Source organism: Lithobates pipiens, unplaced genomic scaffold, assembly GCF_037356315.1.
Source record: "Lithobates pipiens isolate NorthernLeopardFrog02 unplaced genomic scaffold, aLitPip1_a1.2 Scaffold_8, whole genome shotgun sequence".
NCBI lineage: Eukaryota > Metazoa > Chordata > Amphibia > Anura > Ranidae > Lithobates > Lithobates pipiens.
The window spans coordinates 195,142,512-195,159,838 of record NW_027507903.1 but is presented as its reverse complement, the minus strand read 5'-3'; the positions used below and the strand labels follow the sequence as shown (position 1 = coordinate 195,159,838).

General features: G+C 42.3%; 1 protein-coding gene across 1 annotated transcript in view; it reads left to right on the top strand.

Annotated features, from left to right (window-relative positions):
• The window catches only part of MAPK11 (mitogen-activated protein kinase 11), a 67,143-nt gene that overhangs the window by 15,101 nt on the left and 34,715 nt on the right, over positions 1-17,327 (top strand). The window contains exon 2 of the mRNA XM_077471362.1: positions 1,144-1,273. Within this exon, the coding sequence (XP_077327488.1) occupies positions 1,144-1,273 (130 nt within the window). The remainder of the gene's footprint in view (positions 1-1,143; positions 1,274-17,327) is intronic.

Genomic DNA, 17,327 nt, shown 5'->3' with positions numbered 1-17,327 from the left:
ACCCTAAAGTGGAACCTCCGCTGATCGGATCCCTCCCCCCCTCCGGTGTCACAATTGACACCTTTCAGGGGGGAGGGGGGTGGAGATACCTGTCAAAGACAGGTATTTTCACCCACTTCCGGGCATAGACTCCCGTGGGAGTCTACACCATTTCCTGCCCTGCCGCGCTGTCTGCTGGGACACACACGGGTCCCAGTGACAGCGCGGAGATTTCCTATTGCGCGGCTTGCGCATGCGCAGTAGGGAACCGGGAAGTGAAGCCGATTCGCTTCACTTCCGGATTCCCTCACCTAGAATGGTGACTGCAGCAGCCGAGAGCCGAGCGATCGATCGGCCTCGGCTGCCGGCATCGCTGGAACCCGGGACAGGTGAGTGTCCATTTATTAAAAGTCAGCAGCTGTAGTATTTATAGCTGCTGGCTTTTAATAATTTTTTTTTTTGGTGGAATCCTTCTGTAACTTTTCACTGACACTCCCAGCAGTTCGCATAGGGCAGTGTGAACTGCCGCCGGGAGGCATGCGATACGGGAATTCGCAGCTTTCCCGCATCGCAGCGGTGTGAACCCAGCCTTACCGGACCAAATGCATCACAGAGGTAGAATTCGCTATCAGAAATCTATTCCCCACAGCAGAGAGGCTGCTGTCACTGCTTGTGTCTCATCCTCCTGTGTCCCCCTTTGGCTGTCAGCCCCACAGACATCCAGAAGAAGCTCTGATCAATTACCGCATCAGGATACTCCCAAATGCCATACACAGTGAGAAAAAGGCTCTCATAGTGTAGTATATAAGAGCTGTATTATAACACAGAAGACCAAACAATAGAAGAACACTCAAAAAGCCAGGAAAATACACTCTCATGAATGCTACTGCTCACCACAAGACAGCAGCTTGGATCCATCTGGCATCACCCCCATTACTGCTGCTGCCATTTTTGCATCTTCTTCCACATTTTACATCTTCTGTCCTTTCTCATTGGCTGGCCTCTGATAATGTACCATGTGTGCGTTAGTGTTATGTTGTTCATGACGTTGCTCCATTCACGGTATTTGTGCTGAAAGTTTACACTGCACTTTGCATGTGTACAAGTGTGGCATCCTAACGTTCACTATTTAAATAATAAAACTTATTTTTTTTTTTCTCTTAGCTCTGCATATGACACCAAAACAAGACAAAAGATAGCAGTGAAAAAATTATCCAGGCCGTTTCAGTCACTGGTCCATGCACGGCGGACATATCGGGAGCTGCGTTTGCTCACACACATGAAGCATGAAAATGTAAGTAGTGGCTTTTTTTTTTTGGATGAAAAGCGCTAATTAATATCAGTGTTGTGTCACAATACACAGAAGACAATCAGTTTATCATAGTGTGACCCACTTTAAAGAAGCTCTAGGCTGATATTCAGTTCTTTGCTGTCATTTTATATTTAGTGAAAAGTAAAAATTTTGCAAGCAACAAAACAGTGGTATGAAAAAAAAAAACTTACTGTGTAAGGCTTCATTCACACCTGAGTGTTTTCAGCATGTAAAACTCCCGAAAAAACACCTAAAAAGGAGATCCTCATTAATTTCAATCACATCTGAGCGCTTTGTCACCTGAAGCAAAATGCCTGAAAAACACCTTAAGCTCAAAAAAGAGCATGAGCTTCTTTGTGGCAGATTACAGACCGTTTTCTGCTTTTACATTGGTGACCTTTTGACCTGTACAAAAGCGCAGCAAATTGTGGTAAAAACGTGCGATTTTGAAACGCTCAAGTGTGAATGCAGCCTAAGTGTGGAGACTCCAGAATGATTTCATTCTGAAGTCACATCCATTTAGTGAGGAGATTGTGACCTTACGTCTGGGTCTGCTGGCAGGTTTAATTTATACAGTGAATTAAAATATTTGATCCCCTTCTGATTTTGTACGTTTGCCCACTGACAAAGAAATGATCAGTCTATAATTTTAATGGTAGGTTTATTTTAACAGTGAGAGACAGAATAACAACACAAAAATCCAGAAAAAATGAATTTCAAAAAAGTTATAAATCGATTTGCATTTTAATGAGTGAAATAAGTATTTAATGCCCCATCAGTCGGCAAGATTTCTGGCTCCCAGTTGTCTTCTATACAGATAACGAGCTGAGATTAGGAGCACTCTTAACCACCTCAGCCCAGAGGATTTCACCCCCTTCCTGACCTGAGCACTTTTTGCGATTCGGCACTGCGTCGCTTTAACTGACAATTGCGTGGTCATATGACGTTGTACCCAAACAAAATTGATGTCCTGTTTTTCCCCACAAAACTTTTTTCCTATAATAAATATCCCCCAAAAATATATTAAAAAAAAAATTTTTTTCCTAGGTTTGGGCCTCTATGTATTTTTCTACATATTTTTGGTAAACAAAAAAAATCACAATAAGCATATATTGATTGGTTTGCGCAAAATTAATAGCATCTACAAAATAGGGGATAGTTTTATGGCATTTTTATGTATTTTTTATTAGTAATTGCAGCGATCTGCGTTTTTTTTTATTTTATTTTTTTTCTGGACTGCGACATTATGGTGGACACATCGGACATTTTTGACGTTATTTTGGGACCATTGTCATTTATAAAGCGATCAACGCTATAAAAATGCATTGACTACTGTGTAAATGACACTGGCAGTGAAGGGGTTAACCACTAGGGGCAGTGAAGGGGCCAATTGTGTCCTAGGGAGTGATTCTAACTGTGAGGGGGCTGGACTTTAACACACAGGACAGTGATCACTGCTCTCGATGACAGGGAGCAGTGATCTATGTCCTGTCACTAGGCAGAATGTGGAAATGATTTGTTTACAAAAGCATCTCTCCGTTCTTCTTCCTCTCCGTGACATGATCGCGGGCACCCGGTGGACATCGAGTCCGTGGGTGGGACCCATGGTCATGGAGACCCCGGCGGGCGCATGTCTGTGCCACCACTTCTTAAAGGGGACATACCTGTACACCCTTTTTCCTACCAGCGCCATTCTGCTGACGTACATCGGCGTGCGCTGGTCGGCAAGCGGTTAAAGGGTGGGCTTGTTACCTGTATAAAAGACACCTGTTCACAATAAAAATCAATCAATTGGATTCCAATCTCTCCATCGTGGCCAAGACCAAAGAGCTGTCCAAGGATGTGAGGGACAGGATTGTAGACCTACACAAGGCTGGAATTGGCTACAAGATGATCGACAAGCAGCTTGGTGAGATGGTGACAACAGTTGGTGCAACTATCCGCAAATGGAAGAAACACAAAACAACTGTGAATTTCCCGCGATCTGGGGCTCCATTCAAGATCTCACCTCATGGAGTTTCAATGGTCAGGAGTCAGCCCAGAACTACACGGAAGAAACTTGTCAATGATCTCGAGGCAGCTGGGACCATAGTTGCCAAGAAAACATGTATCATGTTTTATCATATCTTGGGTGAGACTCTGCTTCCCTCAGCCAGGGTATTGAAAATGGGTCGGGGATGGCTTTTTCTGCATGACAATGACCCAAAACACAGGGACAGGGCAAAGGAGGGGTTTAAGAAGAAGCACATTAAGGTCCTGGAGTGGCCTAGCCAGTCTCCAGACCTTAATCCCATAGAAAATATCTGGAGGAAACCGAAGATTCGAGTTACCAAACATCAGCCTCGAAACCTTAATGACTTGGAGAGGATCTGTAAAGAGGAGTGGAGCAAAATCCCTCCTGAGATGTGTGCAAACCTGGTGGCCAATTACAAGAAACGTCTGACCTCTGTGATTGCCAACAAGGGTTTTGTCACCAAGTACTAAGTTATGTTTTGCGAAGGGGTCAAATATTTATTTCACTCATTAAAATGCAAATCAATTTATAACTTTTTTGAAATGCGTTTTTCTGGATATTTTTGTTGCTGTTCGGTCTCTCATTGTTAAAATAAACCTACCATTAAAATGAAAGACTGATCATTTCTTTGTCAGTGGGCAAACATAGAAAATCAGCAGGGGATCAAATACCTTTTTCCCCTCACTGTACCTGGATGCTTTGCACAGTGTTTTATCTTGGGGAACAGAGACTGCCACTCAAACATTTGTTCTTCTAAACGCTGTTCTTTTAAGTGCCCGGTACACATGATGAGATTATTGGACAGATGATTATCCTATTTTTTTTTTTTTTGCATGCTAATCTCATATCGAAAATTAAGAGTTTACTAAGGTTACAAAAATTCTCGTATGGCAACTGTACTGATTGAACAAAATCGTACGATCTGGTATCGTAGGAGAAAATTTTTTGTGCTTGTCCCATCAAATAATTTTGCATGAATTATGATCGGCTCTCAAAAGCTGTGTACTAATGATCAGATTATCGTAAGATCGCTTACAAAGTGGTATTTTCTGTATGATTTTTTGTATGGGCCATAAGGAGTCTAACCATAGGGAAGCATTAACTACACTTCATTGAATACACTGCGCATGAAGAGAAGTGCAATGTGCAGTCAGATTTTATATTACTAAAGCCATACTAATACAAGATAAATTCTAATTGGCGATGGTGATTACTGGTCTTTGTTTTTCAGACTACTTTATAGAATTAGCCCAGAGAGCTTTTTAGCTTACATCACCTCTTTTAATGCATGCCGAGGTACATGTATCCACATTCCTCATACAGCTTAGTAGAACTCCATCTGCGTCTGCTACACTTCATTCTTTCTGAGTCCAAAGCAGTTCTGGTGCAATCAGTAACGCAAACTGTGGCCACAAACTGTAACTGGTAAGCCATCTGTTTCCCCTTTCCTGTACATTCCTGAACCATGATGACTCTTTTGTAGGTGATGTTGCCCCAGAATGTTTCTGTAAAGTAAAGGGCATTTTATAAATGCTCTGACTATATTGAATGAATGAATGAAATACTTATATAGCGCACAATGCGAACTGAATCGCCTCTAGGCGCTGTGGCGAGCTTGATCATCTGCTAAAAGAGGAAGGTCTTGAGTTTTTTCCTAAAAGCCAGGTGATTTTCTTCCAGGCGGATGTTGATTGGTAGAGCATTCCATAGCCGAGGCCCTTGGACAGCGAATCTCCGATCACCCTTGGATTTATACCGGGCTTTGCCTTAGGGGTTGATTTACTAAAGGCTAATCCACTCTGCACTACAAGTGCAGTCGCTGTAGAGCTGAGGGGAAGATCTGAAATGAGTGGAAGCTCTGCTGATTTTATCATCCAATCACGTGCAAAGCCAAAATGCTGTTTTTTATTTTACTTGCATGTCCCCCCTCAGATCTACAGCAACTGCACTTCCAAATGCACTTGTAGTGCACTTGTAGTGCAGAGTGGATTTGTCTTTAGTACATAACCCACCCTGTCTCACTGCTGACATTGGGGATGATTTACTAATTTGCAAATAGACTGTGCAATTTGCAAAGTGCAGTTTCTCCAGAGGTTAGTAAATGAGTTAAAGCTTCACTTTGCAAAGAATATCCAATCACGTAGATGGAAAATAAAAACAGCATTTTTACTTGCACATGATTGGATGATGGTAGTTGCAGAGCTGTTGCTCATTTACTAAGCTCTGGAGCAACTGCTCTTGCAAAGTGCACAGTCTATTTGCAATTAGTAAATAAGTGTTTATGTATTATTTACTAGCATAATGCAGTCCACAATTTTATTGATCTTGAGTATGAATGCTATTTAAATTAGCTTGCACACAAATCTATGCAAATATTTGTGCTGAGAACAAAGAGAAACTTATCTTAATGACTACTCTATTAAAAGCGTCACCAGTGTATACACCTGCAAGAAAGAAGCATTATTATGTGCTTATTTGTTTAATGAAAAACTTGTGGGGGTAATGATTATACTTAGTTTTAAGATGTAATTAGACTTAATAAACTAAATATGCCAATCTGGACTTATGGTAGTGATTTAATATATGCTAAAAGTTTCTGTGTGTGTGTGTGTGTTATAACTTTACAGAAAGATTGTTGTATTTTTTATTAATTTTTTATATATATGGGTTTACCAAACTACAGAACTGCCAGCATAAGGGTCCTTTCACACGGGGCGGATCAGTTCTGATCCGCCCCGTGGATATCCGTTTGCTCAGCGGGGATCACTCCGCCGATCCCCGCTGAGCAGGGAGATGACAGCTCCGTCTCTGCACACTGCGCAGGGACGGACCTGTCACAGCGCCGCTCTCCCCTACGGGAGATCGGATGACGACGGACCGCAGTGCCCGTCGTCACCCGATCCGATCCGCAGACGGATGGAAAAATAGCTTTTTCCTCCGTCAAACTTTTTCGGATCGGAGCGGGTCGGATGTCAGCGGACATGTCACCGCTGACATCCGACGCTCCATAGAGCTCTATGGAGCACCCGTTCAGGTCCGCCTGAAAAACTGACAGGCGGGCCTGAACGGGACGTCAGTGTGAAAGGGGCCTAAGACTTTACACACATGAGCATAAGGGGTCATTCACACAGCCATAAAAAACACAATTACAAGCATTTACTTACCAATCTTAATATGGCTGCATTGTTTTCAATAGAGACATTCACACAGGTTCATAACATGCACAACACACAAGCCAAAAATCTGCATCTGAGGATAATATGTAAAGACAGGACAATTTTACGCAAATATTTACTGATCATTACACAGGAAGATTTGTGCTAGAATGAAACGTGTGATGAGATCAGTAAAATTTTTACACCAATAGGGAATGTAGCCAACAAGATGCTGCTTTTATAGGCATTCAGCATATTTTTAAATGTCTTTAAACGCATTTCTATGGTAGTTTGTGTGGCTATGCACATTAGGCATTTAAATCCGTATTTTAAGAGTAGCATTTGTTGCAGGGATGCTCAGTCTTTTGATAAGCACGGGCCACTTAAGTGATTTTGTAACCAGTTGTGGGTCACAGTGAAATGAAATTGTTCAAAATTTGTTTGCTTACTTTTTAATCACAAAAAGAAAAATGGATGACACTAGTGTGACTACTGACTTTCTTTACAGAGGGCTCCATGGGCCACAAGTTCAGCACGTCTGATTTGGAGCCTTAAAAAAACAAAAATGCATTCAGAGAGGATCCTAGGAGCATAATTTACGCACACATATAAAATAATCCACATAAAGTCCAGAAAAAATTACAGGCATGTAGCGCTGAGTATAAACTAATTGCACTGGCCAGCATATTAAATGCACCTAATTACACACATGCATTTTTTACACTTGATTTACCTGCCATCTCCTGGGACAAAGATATAGTCTCATAGGAGTATTTTAATATGACTGTGTGGCCTAATGGTTTATGAATTTTGTATCGTGAATGTGAACACTTTGTAATGTTCATACACTGGGATAGAACAAGTAGGATTCTCACAGGTTGATCCATAAGACCCCGTTCACACCTATGCAAATTAGATGCGTGTTTCCCCGCATCTAATTCGCATAGTAGGAGAATGTGACTGGCTCCCTATGGAGCCGGTTCACATATCTCCGGGGCGGCTGCAGAGCGCACTGCAGAAAAAATGTGTGCGTCTTTGGCTCCGTTTCAGGGCGTAGAATCGGCCCTGATTCCTCCCTGAAAGGGGGAACAGGGACACACAGCGCTCCTGTGCGTTGCGCAGCGGGTTATAGTGTGAACCCGGGCTTAATGTTTTGGTACAAATCAACCACAAACAAATTAAATACACACACGTATGTGTGTGTGTGTGTACTGTATTTATTGGCATATAACACACACCCCAAGTTTAGGAGGGAATTTTAAAGAGGAAGTAAACCCTGATGAGTTTACTTCCTCTTTCATTCCCTGCAAAGGTAAAGCATAATGGACTACTATGCATCGCATAGTAGTCCATTATGTGTCACTTACCTGACACAGGAGCCAGCGAAGTCACCGCTGTCCCCTGTAGTCCAGCGCATCCATCTTCTCGGTGGGTCTCGCTGCTCCGCCGTTGTCATTCGACATGCGCACAGGAGCCAACACTCGCGGCATATCGCGTTGACCGTTGTCTTTTGGCAAATATCTCCTAAACCGTGTAGGTTTAGGAGATATTTCTTGGACCTACAGGTAAGCCTTAATCTAGGCTTACCTGTAGGTCAAAGTTGGTTGTAAGGGTTTACAACCACTTTAAGGACAAAAACTTTTTAGGGAAAAAAACTTACATTTAAATGCCCATCAATGCAGCCTTGTCCAGTGTCATTTGCAGCCTTGTCCAGTGACATTGATGCATAGTCAGCGTCACGTCATGTTTAATATGTTTAAATATGGTGCCGCCAAGATGCACACAGCTCCTCTCACAGTCCTGCCCTATGATGGACATAACACAGGTCCAATGGCGGGACTGGGCAGGACTGTGAGCGGAGCTGAGAGGAGCCGAGCGCTGCCGATATATACATAGCCAAGTGTACTCGGCTAGGCTCGGCTCCGCTCACAGTCACGCCCAGTCTGTGTTATGTCCATCATAGGGCAGGACTGGGCATGACTGAGAGGAGCTGAGCCTAGCCGAGTACACTCTGCTATGTGTTTATATTGGTGGCGCTCATTCCTTCACTCACAATCCGCGGGGGATCGGCGTATAACACTCACCCACGATTTTCCCCTGATTTTAAGTGCGTGTTATACGCCGATTTAAATAAATAAATATATTTGTGTGTGTGTATATACAGTGCATCTGAAAAGAATTCACAGCGCTTCACTTTTTCCCTATTTTGTTATGTTATAGCCTTATTCCAAAAAGGATTAACTTCATTTTTCTTTTCCCCCAAAATTCTACAAACAATACCCCATTATGACAACGTTAAAGAAGTATATCTATATATATATATCTATATCTATCTATCTATCTATCTATCTATCTCAGATCCCACAGTTAACATTGCATGTCAGAGCACAAACCAAGCCATGAAGTCCAAGGAATTGTCTGTAGACCTCGGAGACAGGATTGTATGAAGGCACAGATCTGGGAAGGGTACAGAAAAAATTCTGTAGCATTGAAGGTCTCAATGAGCACAGTGGCCTCCATCATCCATAAATAGAAGTTTGGAACCACCAGGACTCAACCAAACTGAGCGATTGGGGGAGAAGGTACTTAGTCTGGGAGGTGACCAAGAACCCGATGGTCACTCTGACAGAGTTCCAGCGTTTCTCTGTGGAGAGAGGAGAACCTTCCAGAAGAACAACCATCTCTGCAGCACTCCGCCAATCAGGCCTGTATCGTAGAGTGGCCAGAGAGAAGCCTCTCCTTCATAAAAGGCACATGACAGCCCAACTGGAGTTTGCCAAAATGCACCTGAAGGACTCTTAGACCATGAGAAACAAAATTCTCTGTTCTGATGAAGCAAAGATTGAACTCTTTGGCCTAAATGGCAAGCGTCATGTCTGGAGGAGACCAGGCACTGCCAATGCCATCCCTAATAGTGAAGCATGGTGTCGGCAGCTTCATGCTGTGGGGATGTTTTTCAGCGCCAGGAACCTGGAGACTAGTCAGGATTGAGGGAAAGATGTATGAGTGTACAGAGACCTCCTTGATGAAAACCTGCTCTAGAGCGCTCTGGACCTCATACTGGGGCGATGGTTCATCTTCCAACAGGACAATGACCCTAAGAACACAGCCAAGATAACAAAGGAGTGGCTATGGGACAACTCTGTGAATGTCTTTGAGTGCCCCAGCCAGAGCCCAGACTTGAACCCTATTGAACATCTCTGGAGAGATTTTAAAATGGCTGTGCACCGACACCCCCCCCATCCAACCTGATGGAGCTTGAGAGGTCCTGCAAAGAGGAATGGAAGAAACTGCCCAAAAATATGTGTGCCAAGTTTGTATAATCATACTCAAAGACTTGAGTAATTTGTGCCAAAGGTGATTCAACAAAGTATTAAGCAAAGGCTGTGAATACTTATGTAGATTATGTTATTTTTTTTATTTTTTAGAAATTAGCAAAGATTTCAAACAAACTTCTTTCACGGTGTCATTGTAGAGTATTGTTTGTAGAATTTTGAGGAAAATAATTAATTTAATCAATTTTGGAATAAGGCTGTAACATTACAAAATGTGGAAAAAATGAAGTGCTGTGAATATTTTCCGGATGCACTGAATATGTATTAAATAAGCAGTTCCTATTATTTTATTAAGCCCATACTATTGGCATGTTGATATGCAGGTTAAAAAAAACAATACTTTTTGCCTCACTGAGTGATTTATATTTACATAAAACCATGTCACTACTGAGTGGTACTGTGGAAATGTAATGTGGAAGTGTGCCTCTTCCCTAAATCAAGATGTGGAATAGAGGGAGGAAAATTAGAACTTTAATGGCACCACACTCAAAGTAGGTTTGTAAAAAAAAAAAAAAAAATATATATATATATATATATATATATATATATATATATATATATATATATATATATATATATTATTGAGAATTAACAAGAAGTTTAAAACAAGAATTGTGTATGCAAAATACCATATTTTAATTTTGTGTTATTAAAAAAAACAAATATTTGTCTGGTATCGCCAAAAACCCTCAGATTGTAGGCTAGGAGCCCCAAATGGTTACAACACACAAGATACTACAAACAACCATCATTTCCCTGTTGTCGGGTATCCAGAGGTGGCTAACTAAGGGATGGTGGTGTCCAGCTAGGAAAATTCCTTTATTGCTCGACATGTTTCGCATGACATACGCTTCTTTAGGAGCTTTAAGAATTAAAATGTACTCAAATCTACAATAAAGGTAAAGACAAAATAGCTACACAACTCATAGAATTCTGTTAAACATACTACACATACTATAGTTTAAGACAGGGGTGCCCAAGCAGTGGCCCGTGGAGCCATCTGATGTGGTCCGCGACCTCCTGCTGTGGGATAGCGGGTTGGCAAGCCCATATTGCAGTTTGCCTACCTGCCATGCCAGAGTATCAGTGTTGTGAATGAAGTCAGCGGTAGAGAAACCAAGCAGCTGCGGAACAAAGCTGCATAAGCCAATGCTTACTGTATAGCACCGGCTCCTGTCATAGGCGGAGTGATACCAAATGCACTCTGCCTGGGACAGCAAGTTTCTTACTAAAATCAGTGTATATAGGGGCATATCTGTTCTGCAGTGGTTACTGGGCTGCTTTCAAACTGATCTGCAGGTGTAGTGCAGAGCAACTGTGACTTACCTGCACTGAGCCATAGACTTCTGGTTTTACCTGTGGGATTAGTGCACTTTCAGAAAGTGCACCGCACCTGCAGGATATAATAGAATTCTATGGCAAAGTACAGCTAACCCACAGGAAAGCCACAGGTGCACTGCGCTGCACCCACGGTGTGGGTAGACTGCAGACCATAAATGTAAAAGCAGCCTTGCGTCCCTTTAACATGAGGAGTCTGACCCAATCGCACCCTCTATTCACCTCTCTGGAGCGGCAGTTGTAAACAGACTTGTGTCCGTTTTATACCTGCCTACCTCTAATCGGATCTGCTAAAAAACAGGAGTGGATCCGGTCCCTTCCATTTGATCTGCTCAGAGGGCTCATAAAGAAGAGTGGGCTGTGTCTGTGTCCCCTTTGCATAGGCAGAGTGGACGCTGTCATCTGCCCACTCTGCTCATTGTGGCCGTCGGCTGGTTAGAAAGTCGCTTAAGTGGCCCTCGTTCTTCAAAAGGTTGGGCACCCCTGGTTTAAGAGGCAAATTCTTACTTACAAAAATACAATAATAAATGATCTCACTTTGAGAGACTGGGAATGGTGGTCCAAGCCCCCCTAAAGGTAGATACGGGGCACATCTAGAGATAAACATTGCAAAGCTGGTGTGAGAAAGGAACATTTTTTTTTTTTTACATTATATGTTGTGAAAACCATTAGGGGATGGAGTATCTTATTGCACTTACTGGGGTTTAGGCAGTGTCTCAACCAGAGGTGGAGAGATACGCACCTTATTTAGAACAGACTAAGAAGGATATGATCACCTATATTGGAGATAAAATCCTGGGTAAGAATAAGGTACAAGTCGAGTGGAAGTATCAAAAATACTTGTAAACCATGTATATAGATGGTAAGTGTATCTATTTTTATTACCTCAAATCAGGGTGGATTTGTTTTAAATCAAGTCTATTTAAATCACTAGTAAAAAGGCTTGATTTAACCACTTCAGCCCCAGACCATTTTGCTGGCCAAAGACCAGACCACTTTTTGCGATTCGGCACTGCGTCGCTTTAACTGACAATTGCGCGGTCGTGCGACGTGGCTCCCAAACGAAATTGACGTGCTTTTTTTCCCACAAATAGAGCTTTCTTTTGGTGGTATTTGATCACCCCTGCGGTTTTTATTTTTTGCGCTATAAACAAAAATAGAGCAACAATTTTGAAAAAAACGCATTATTTTTTTACTTTTTGTTATAATAAATATCCCCCAAAAATATATAAAAAAACATTTTTTTTCCCTCAGTTTAGGCCGATACGTATTCTTCTACATATTTTTGGTAAAAAAAAATCGCAATAAGCGATTATTGATTGGTTTGCGCAAAAGTTATAGCGTTTACAAAATAGGGGATAGTTTTATGGCATTTTTATTAATAATTTTTCTTTTTACTAGTAATGGCGGCGATCAGCGTTTTTTTATTGTGACTGTAACATTATGGTGGACACATCGGCCATTTTTGGGACCATTGTCATTTATACAGCAATCACTGCTATATAAATGCAGTGATTCCTGTGTAAATGACACTGGCAGTGAAGGGGTTAACCAGTGGGTGCCAGTTAAGTGTTCCTAGGGGTGTGTTACTAACTGTTGGGGCCTGGGCTTTCATTTAGTGAACACTGAATCACATGGAGCAGAGATCAGCGTCACTCGTTACTAGGCAGAACGGGGAGTTGCTGTTTACAATGGCATCTCCTAGTTCAGCCGCCCCGTGAGACGATCACGGGTATGCTCACGGGGATCGAGTCCGCGGGTCCCGCGACCGGACTCAAGGGGTCCCGACCAGCACGCGAGCGCGCCGCCAGCAGCGCGCTCGCGATGGCAGGGCGGCATTAAAGATTGGACGTACCTGTATGCCAATATGCCTGCCCGTGCCATTCTGCCGACGTACATCGGCGTGCGCTGGACGGGAACTGGTTAAATCATAATTTTTAACCACTACAATACAGGGCACTTTTGCCCCCTTCCTTCCGAGCCCAATTTTCAGCATTCAGTGCTCTTGGACTTTCAATGACAATTGCGCGGTCATGCTACACTGTACCCAAATTACATTTGTATCGTTTTGTTTGCACAAATATAGCTTTATTTTGGTGGTATTTATTCACAACTCATTTTTTTATTTTTTGCGATATAAGCGGAAAAAAATAGGGTAAATTTGGGGGGAAAATTTTTTTTCTTCTGTCTATTTTAAAAATCCAATAAAATCTAATTTTGTAATAAATTTACCGTAAGCCAAAATGTATTCTGCTACATTTCTTTGGTAAAAAATTTGGGAAAAATCATTGGGACATGTGATTTTAGTGGGACATACGTCGGGGACATGGGTTTTTATTATTGGGGACATGTGTGTTTTGGGGACATGTGTGTTTACACTGTTTTAGACTAGGTTGGTGATCAGTGAGTAAAAAGCTGTAAAAAACAGCTCATACTCATTGATCATCAGCCGGCTGCAGCGATTCATTCTCCTCTCCTCAGCGACGACTTCCGTGTGAGGAGAAGAGAGCTGATTGCCTAGCAACCGGCTGTTTGCTTACATCACACGACAGCTGTGATTGGACACAGCCGTCATGTGATCAGGAGGGCCAGTCACAGAGCCCTCCTGCCGATCCGAGATGCGCCGCGCCCTACTTCTGAAGGACGTTCAGGAACGTCGAGTCAGAAGTAGAAGGCTCCCAACCGGCCGTATATGTACATTGGCTGGGTGGGAAGTAGTTAAAGAGCAACTGTCATCTCTGTCCGGCAGCGGCTCCTCTGACCCGCTGTTGACTCAACGACATTCAATTTAATGGGACAGCTGGTGATGCAGCAATGACGCAACAAGATGAGGGACATGGCGGGAGCAGCTGACAGGATTGATCTGAAATGATAGGTGCTATTTAAATATAAGGACTCATTCTTGCTGGTAGAGTCTTTAATATTTGCAAACAAAATGACGGTTTCCTTTTTATAATAATAAGCTGTCAGTTTAGTAAAACAGCGATATCAGAACCGATTCAATCATAGAGTTTGTAGTGTATATAGATTTGCAAAACAATGGGATAAATTCATATTCCTGAACTTTGTTTGATTTCATGGTTACCCTGAAATTGTGTGCAAGCTGAGATAACATACACTGTATTTATGCACACAGAGATTGGATTCATTGAGTGAGTTTATAAAAAAATTTAATATTGCAGAACATACAGCCTCATGCTACACAACTAAGCTCTGTTCCATGCTGAATAAACTAAATTATTAGGCCCCTTTCACAATGGGACGGGAGGTGTGTGTCGGCGATATTCAGCCACTAGCGGGGCAGTTTTACCCCCCGCTAGTGGTTGAGAATGAGTTAAAAACCACCACAAAGCTCTTCTGTAGAGGTGGTATAGCCATGCTGCCCCATTGATTTCAATGGGAAGGAGCAGTGTATACACCGCTCCTTCCCCGCTCCAAAGATGCTGCTAGCAGGACATTTTTTTACCATCCTGTCAGACTGCATCGGCTGTTTCAGGTCGGTTTGCAGGTGCTATTTTTAGCGCAATAGCGACTGCAAAATGACCCAGTGTGAAAGGGGTCTTAATGTATCTTAAATAATAAACTATCTTTAGATGGATAGATTTTTACTCCAAAAGCATTTTATTAAAATAAGTTTGATAAAAATCCAAAAAATCTAATATTTTTTTTATAGAACATTAATTTATTAGCTTGCGCCTGGTATAACATAGAGGATGTGTATCTCGTCCTTATTTGATACCCGGTAGGCATGGACCCTTGTAAGGGAACGTTATCCCATGCAGTGGTATCGTATACTCTAGTGCAGTGAGTGATCTTCAGCAAAAATTAATGTTACAGTTTTTAGGGCAACACAGATGGCAAAAAATTAAAAAGTTTTGACTGGAGTTTGGTTTTGAGGATGTGCCAAGACCCTTAAGGTACCTCCTAATCATTTTTTTTTATATCAGATGTGAGATCCCTTTTCTTCTAAAAAGCCCATTCACTGTTCAGTGCGTTGTGTTTATATTTCATCAGTCAGCAAATTCTGCAGATGGCAATAGTGAATATGAAGTCATTTTCCATTAAGAAATATAATCTAATTATGATGTGCAACTAATCCATAGATATCTTATTTATTTTTACTGTCTTTGGCATGTAGACATCACCTGCACTGGGCTTGTATTTTAATTGGGGGGGGGGGGGGGCGGGGGAGATGGTCTTTTTGTAGAATAAAATGTAGATGCACACTGACCCAGGTATGGGTAAGGGGAACCATGGAGACTGTGCAGGCCAGCCAGCGCTGGCTTTACAACTGATTATGTCATTGATTGCGATGACATAGGCAAACATTTTCATTGGTCACCGCAACAACCAATCATTGTTGAGCAGTTAGGGGAGATATTTCCAAAAGCTCATGAAAGAAGGATGGAGGAAGAAAAAGAGAGAGGGGGGAAAAAGGGGGGAGGGGTGCGGAGAAGCAAGGAAAGTAGGAGGGAGAGGTAGAATACAATCGGCGGGGACCCAGTCCGGCTAAGCCACAGGGAGAGGTCTTGGCCATATTCACAGTACGAATATTACAGAGACATTCAAGGACCCGGACAGCCCACCCCGGCTTTGCCATGACATCAGCCCGATTTAGACTGCCAGTAATTGTTTACCTGCTTTAACCACTTGTCCACTGGGCACTTAAACCCCCTTAATAACCAGACCAATTTTCAGCTTTCGGTGCTCTCACATTTTGAATGAAAATGAATCAGTCATGCAACACTGTACCCGTATGAAATTTGTGGACCCGGCAGTCACAGATGCTCTTGAGTGCGCGCCCCGGGTGGCGCGCAAGAGCGGAATTCTGGGAGGACATTATAGTACGTCCTCCCAGAGTTAAGCAACTGCCCTGTAGCCATCATTCGGCCATGGGCCGGTTGTTAAGTGGTTAAGCAATTCAAACTCAATCCAATAGAATCATGTATTGTGGCATCTAGTGTGTATATCTATTTTTTGAGCTTGTGAGACTGTCCATCTCCTGGATATCCCCATACCCTTCTAATCCATTGTTGAACTGTCAGAAAGAGGGGGGATTTCCACAAAGCCATTATGCATGACCATGTTGCGCTAACTAGGTGGCACAGCACTGTTTTTGTTTGTAGGCCAACGTCATATCTAATTATGATGCAGTGCGAAGAATTCAGGTGTTTTGGAGAGTTCCTGGTCAGTAAATTTTTGGAATATATCCTCAACCAAATGAGTCCAAAAAGTAGCAAGAGATGGACAGGACCAGAATATATGCAGTAAATCGCCTCTACCCTGTCAACATCGCCAGCCGGTCTCAGATTCTCTAGGGTGCATAGAAGGGGTGGAGTGTGGTACCAGTGAGTTACGATCTTGTACCCTGAATCCTGAACATTTATTGCGTATGGAGGATCTGAAAGACATAATATTTCATAGACCTCTCATTTGTGTGAGAAATTGACAGGTGCAGGTAGAGACCATAGAAAGTGGGAAAGCCGTAATATTTGTAAAGTGCCTAGAGATGTCGACTACTGTGCCAATTGAAAGGGAGACAGCCTAGTAGAGCGACTTAGGAAATGTTCGGAGTACCAAAGCTTGACTTGTTTAATTTGAAGAAACTGTCTTGTGTATCTAGAGTAAAGCAAGTGGGAAGTCTGAGCAGGGTATTCATTAATCCAGTGTAACAAATAAAAGCCTAGGTAGGCAAATTAGTCATACAGATACTTCTATTTAATAAAAATTGGGAATTTTGGAGTGGTTGCTTGGGGGAAAATGAGACCAACATTTTATTGGAATAAACGAGCAGTCCATCTATCAGCTTCCCTTCATCTCCATCTAGTGGAGGTTTGAAGCATCTGTTGCAGGGAGATAAAGTAAAAAAAAAAACTCCTTCCAGGCTGGATATTTGCGTCTGATGGTCTTGCTATGCTGCTTGCAGGAGACATGCAGGCAATATTTCTTCTCAGGAACTCACTCATAAATCACATTATGGGACATATGCATTTAGACTTTAGAAGAAGATTTGAAGTTTATGCTAAAAGACAAAGTGGTTAATATCCACTTAACTGACAATTGCGCGGTCGTGCAATGTGGCTCCCAAACAAAATTGGCGTCCTTTTTTTGCCACAAATAGAGATTTCTTTTGGTGGTATTTGATCACCTCTGCGGTTTTTATTTTTTGCGCTATAAACAAAAATAGAGCAATA